Genomic DNA, 6,000 nt, shown 5'->3' with positions numbered 1-6,000 from the left:
AATAAGACTATTCTGAGATATATTTTGGCTATAATTTTGTTTGTAAGATTTATTATAAAATAAATAAGTTTCACATAAACTGTTAAAGCATATAAACTTTAGAATTGGCTTTAAAAACAGCACAAGATGTTTTTTTGGCTCTGTTTACTGTTAATGATATCCCATTGCAAAAAAAACTGCTTGTGATTATTGCCTTTGTGCGTGTACTTTTATTTTAGCTCCCTTAAGTGGGAAAAAGGAAAGAAAGAAACTATCCACAAACGTGTAAATGAGAGCTGAAGTTTTTTTTTTGTTTTTTTAAGGCTAGAAAAAAAATAATCTTAAAATTCACCTTTGACTTGACTTGTCTTTGACTTTTACTGAAAAATGTGCTGCTGTTGCTGCTGTTGCGCACGGAACATCTCTGCTCTCTCTCCTCCTTCCTCGCTCTCTGCTTGTGTCGATTTTTTTTTATCCTCCGCTTCTAACCATCATCCACCCCCTCCTCCTCCTCCTCTCCTCTCTCCACTTCTATCTCAGCTCTGCGAAGAAGAAAAACGAGGAAACCAAGGATTGATGTGTCGCTCGACTTGAAATTTTCTCCCTTTTTTTGCGCACATAGCGCCTCTATCACGCCTGCCAGCTTCGTCCAAATTACAGTTCTTTTTTTCCCCTTCCTTTTTTTTATATAAATATCATTGCTGATCGTTTTTATGTGATGACAGTAAGTGGCTGTGTGTCCGTGTGCGCTCGTTGTTCTCTCCGTGACATAAGTGTCTAGGATCGTTTGGATGCCCGGGGAGGAGGCTGGGAAGCTCCGGGAAGCTCCGGGAAGCTCGGCTCGTCTCTCCCCGTCCTGCTCGCTGCTGCAGCGGCTGCAGGAGCGCTGATGCTCGGCCTCTCCGCCTGGATGCGCCCCTCTCTCCGCGGTGCGCCGTCGCTGCCGCTGCCCCAATCCCTCAATAGCACATTTCCACTGTTGACGGAGAAAGGTGTAGGGACCACATATGGAAACTGGGGACCAGAATTTTAGGAAAAAGGGAAACTAAACAGGCTGTTTGATTTTCACAACCTAATTTCAACTCCCCCCCCCCACCCCCCCTTTTTAGCTTGATCTTTTATTATAATTATAATTTGGAGAGGGGGTTTGTCCTTGGTTGGTTTATTTTCTTATCATTTCTTAAGGAATGGCCAACAGCAGTAATGGTTCTGGTGAATGTTTGGTATTATTTAGCATCACGTCCTTGATTTGGGCAGTAGCTTGACTGTGCTGGTTTGGATCTGTTCGCTCATTTCTCTTCAGCACATCTAGTACTGAATTTCTCAACATAGTCTCGGCCCTGCCTGTCTGTCTTGCCTGTCTTCCATCACTCTATTCCCACAGAGTAACCTATATGGTGTGTTAAAGCTTTATTTTCCAAAAATGATAGAGTTAAAACTCCAAAATGTACCAATCATCCTAGTTTTATCACCATAGTCACTGAGTTGTCATCCTTCGCTCCATCCTCTCAGATCTCTGCTTTTGTTGCTTTTTGGGGTCTATTTTAAAGAAACCAGGCTGCCAACTGTGTTAGTCTTAACCACAGTCTACCCCCACCTCCCCCCTGTTTCTTCATTCCTTTTCAGTATGAATTAATTCACACTGCGTGCATGCGGGTGCTCATCCGTGTACAGGTGTGTACAGATGAAAGTTTAAGTCTGTGAGCGAGTGCGTGTGAGCAGGGGGATGACAGTGTAGGCTGTATGTGATGGTCCACGTGGGATAAATCAAGCGGTACACGCACATTATTCCATACATCACCGCTGAAGCTGTGAGGATTAGAATATATGTTGCGGCTTTAGTCAGCTCAGAAAGCCCAAACTAGGCCTGAAACAGCCACAGAGAAGCTGAGCAAAATCCTCCATCTTCTCATTAGCTCTGTCTTTTTCGGAGTTTGACGTTTAGAGGCCTTCAAACTCAACAAAGTAGGCCCAGATCCCAGACCAGGTCTCTTGTGGGATCTGCTAGAAGCCTGTGTTTTTAGGTCAACATTTTTTTTTTTTTTTTTTTTTCCAAAGCAGGGCAGCTCACTGCCATTTTGGGACTAAAATTGTGAAAGCATTGCAGCTGAGGGTTCTGCTGTCATCACCAAAGTGTGTTTGACCCACCTGTGGGGCCAAACAAATCCTCAACCTCAGTTTACTTTTCTTTTTTTTTCTCACCTGTTTGGTGTCTACAAAAAACCAACCATACGATTTCCCCCGAGCTCCCCTAATTCCCCTGCCCCCCCAGCGGTCCCCCGCTACCGTCGTCCACCCGACGCGGCCCACCCCCCGTTTTCCGAGCTGGCGTGGCGACGCAAACTCACAAATATTTACTTCCTGTACATTAAAAGGAAAGGGGGCCCCCCTTTCGTGGAATGCGGCAACATGGGTGTCTTTGACCGCGGAGTTCAGATGCTGCTTACCACGGTGGGGGCCTTCGCCGCCTTCAGCCTCATGACCATAGCTGTGGGGACAGATTACTGGCTGTACTCGCGTGGCGTCTGCAAAATCAAGAGCAACAACGAGAATGAGACCAGCAAGAAGAACGAGGAGGTAATGACGCACTCGGGCCTCTGGAGGACCTGCTGCCTGGAAGGTAAGATGCAGAAGTTGCCATATATACTTGCACGGATGCACCAACAACACCCCGCTCAGGCACACGAGAGCAGATCGATCCCTGCATGCCCACACACACATTTACACAGGCCTTCATTTGCACTCGCATGCCTACACATACACTCACATGCCCACTCTATTCTCTATGTACTCTGCATCCATTTGAACACATCTATCTATCTATCTATCTATCTATCTATCTATCTATCTATCTATCTATCTATCTATCTATCTATCTATCTATCTATCTATCTATCTATCTATCTATCTATCTATCTATCTATCTATCTATCTATCTATCTATCTATCTATCTATCTATACATCAGTGTATGTGCCATTATAATGTTGACAGGCAACTGTGTCTGCTTTTTAAGAGACATGTCAAAGAAAAAGTTGCATTCAGGGTTAATGAAAGCTGACCATCATTGTAGAAGGTTGGCGTGCAGACTGGTCTGTCAGCTGTTCCAACTCAGATCTTCTTAGATTTTCTTAAACACACTAGAGTTCGTTGGCGATACATGGTCCACCAAGCTGCACACAAATCTCCACAGCGTCTTCTATATAAGCATAACTGTTGTCATTTACACTCTTCTGGGGGGAAGAAAGACAACGGTCATGTTCTGACAACAGACTGATAGACACATATTTTTGGGCCTGTGTCTCTGTAGGGAGTTTTCGGTAATCTGAGTAATCCTTCCGTCTCTCCGTCCTAGCCTTGAAGTTCAAGCTAATCTGTATCAGAACCCCCGGAAATGAGGTGCAAAAATCCACCATGCGTACTTAGGGTAAAAAAAATCTGTCAAGGCTGCGGAAAATTCAATGTGACACTCCAGTATGATAATTTAGCCAGTTCAAGGGCTAATTCGAGAGCGAGACTCAGTAGGCCCATATAAAAAAAATGAGCCTCTTTTAGCTAGTGTAGTTGATTCATTGGTTGAAATGGATAAAATCACAAGAGACACAGTTTTACAGACCTGGGGGCAGGGGGGTGTTTTATTGTGATATGTAAAAGAAATGTGTAGATAAATGCTTGTCTGAAACAGTGACGGAAACATGTTTGAGTTGCAGTGTGAGTTTATCTGCGATCATACAGTAAGGGGAACTGTGAAATGTCTTTTTATGTGTGAAAGCAAGTTAGACACAAACACACTTGAACACACTGCAGGGAGGGACACTTCACAAATGCATTCACACACCATTTCTGTTCCATCCACCACAAAACAAAGCCAGGCCCCACATTCACCTGATTCACAGGACAAAGCCATGTGTTGATGACACAGATTTTTTTTCTTTCTCTCTGTATACGATTGCTACAAGAATAGTTTATGTCTTCACTTTTATGTGGATCTAAGACCGATAGAGAGTGTATTGTGTGCAGTGTGTGAAACTGTTCCTCTCAAATGGAAGCTTACCACTATTGTTTTGGGAATTTTTAGTTTAAATACCTCTAAATCTGCTTTGTTGTTGTGTTAAAATACTCTCTGTACTTTGATGTATGTCAGTAGGAGCATCTGCATACTGTTCTTGTGAAGTGTGCGTGCAGACATGCAAATTCGGCTATCGCGTTGTCATTGTGATGTGACTTTCCCTGATTGTGACTTCACATTGTCGTATTGGTCAAACCATGCAGGGCTATCCTGTCAGACACCTTGGTATTCATTCTGACTGTACCAGAACAATAAGAAAACAAACTACAGTATAATGAGCTTGTCACCTCAGGACATCAACAATCCGAAATCTATGGCAGCGGATACTATAGTTTTAGGAGTTTTCTTCATTTGCTCGGATGCAGATGGCTGTGTTTTTAATCTTTTGAGCAAATAATCTGAACAAAACAGATCTGCATAAAGCACCAATCTTACATAATTCATATAAAAATGCATCTCATTTGGTTTTGGAGCCTGTTAGTATTGTTTCATCATCAAATTGGGTTATTGTCTTTTCTTGTCCCCTGTTCATTATCTCCTCAAAGTTTCACTTTTTGTTTTTACTAGCTTTTCTTTCAAGCTAGTTCTTACAAACGTTTCCATGCATCCTGCTCAACTGCACAAAACAGAATATCTACCTTTCATGTTACTGCACTTTTTCTTCCAAGTCTTGTGCACCAGATAGACTCAGTTAATATGTGACTAATGTGTCATATATTAAAAAAATGAAGGAAGAGTCATATCAAATCTTAAAGATCAACATTTACATCAGAAAAAGCCCCTGTAACACCATGTGATTAACTTGCATTTGCAAGATCAACATTTGACAAATTCTTATTTACATTTACATAAATATGTTATGTTAAAGACAAATAGATTTACTGTATTCATGGTTACCATGTAAATGTTGCCATATGATAGATCTGTGTACCTTTTCTTAAGTGTTACCTATTACACTCCCTACTTAGTCACCCCGATGTGGGAGGGTCTACCCATCCATTTGTCCCTTACATGACAATCCTTTCTTTTTAGATTTTATTCTTGTCTTTTTTTGTTTTGAGGGATAGAAATATCAGGGCCATTGTGCAGGCTTTCATGTCTTTTCTATGTAAGACTACTTTATCATCTTAGTTTTGTGCAACGTGGGTACTGCTAATGGATAGTGTTTGACCAGAACTAGACTACATTGGATTATATTTGTTTCAATAAGTTTAAAACGTGATTTTTCCTACAATTTACAGTATGTCATTGAAGCTTTGTTTTGCATCCATGAATACATTTCTAAGTACATCTTGACTCTGTGAAGAAGCTCTGCTTCTTTCATCTTTTTTTGCTTTAATTTGGTTGATCAGATGCCAGAAAAACATGTACTGAAGTCTTTGACACATTTTGACATTGTTTAGTCATAATGATAGCAATGTAAGCTGTTTGAAACCCCATGCTGACAGCACAAGGTTGAAGTCCTCTATCAAATTAGTACAACAAGGCAGCTACATCTAACATAGGTCTTGTTAACCACCAGATAAACCAAAATGCAATAAGCAACAGGACAGTTGCCTTGTATTGCTAGAGAAGGACATGGGCTCATCTCTCAAAAAAAAAAACATGTTCCTTGTGGCTCGTTACTCTTTACAAAAGTTATATTATTAATTTACGTCATTACTCCAAGCAAAAGGTAATTAGTCATATCAGTTGTTATGCTGCACACATTTTTTTCTGAAGCCATGAATCTGTAAAGGTATTTTAAATGACTTTAGAGAGTTTAATGTATTACCAGTGGACCCACTTGGGTAGAACATCCTTAAGATGACTGGATGTGTACAATCTCCAATCCGATACCATCATGAGTCATGTGTTTGCACATGATAAATAGAAAAAGGGTTGACCCTTTAATCTGAAGAACCATTATCCCCAGAAAGGTTTTATAGTTTTCTGTCCATAAAGGCTATTGGC

The 6,000-nt window shown here is 41.1% G+C and overlaps 1 protein-coding gene across 2 annotated transcripts in view; it reads left to right on the top strand.

Moving 5' to 3' along the window:
• Positions 1 to 519: 519 nt before the first annotated feature.
• Positions 520 to 6,000, top strand: part of LOC133442691 (voltage-dependent calcium channel gamma-2 subunit-like) — an 87,442-nt gene continuing 81,961 nt past the window's right edge. The window contains exons 1-2 of one of the 2 annotated variants that reach the window (XM_061720627.1): positions 520 to 703; positions 2,355 to 2,599. In XM_061720627.1, coding sequence (XP_061576611.1) covers positions 2,389 to 2,599 — 211 coding nt within the window. In that variant the 5' untranslated portion in view covers positions 520 to 703; positions 2,355 to 2,388. Of the gene's footprint in view, positions 704 to 2,082; positions 2,600 to 6,000 lie in introns of those variants that run through there. The other variant, XM_061720628.1, reaches the window with a different exon arrangement.

This window comes from Cololabis saira, chromosome 1 (genome assembly GCF_033807715.1).
Source record: "Cololabis saira isolate AMF1-May2022 chromosome 1, fColSai1.1, whole genome shotgun sequence".
Taxonomy (NCBI): domain Eukaryota; kingdom Metazoa; phylum Chordata; class Actinopteri; order Beloniformes; family Belonidae; genus Cololabis; species Cololabis saira.
Note: the sequence above shows the minus strand (reverse complement) of the source record. Positions and strands in the feature narration are given on the sequence as shown.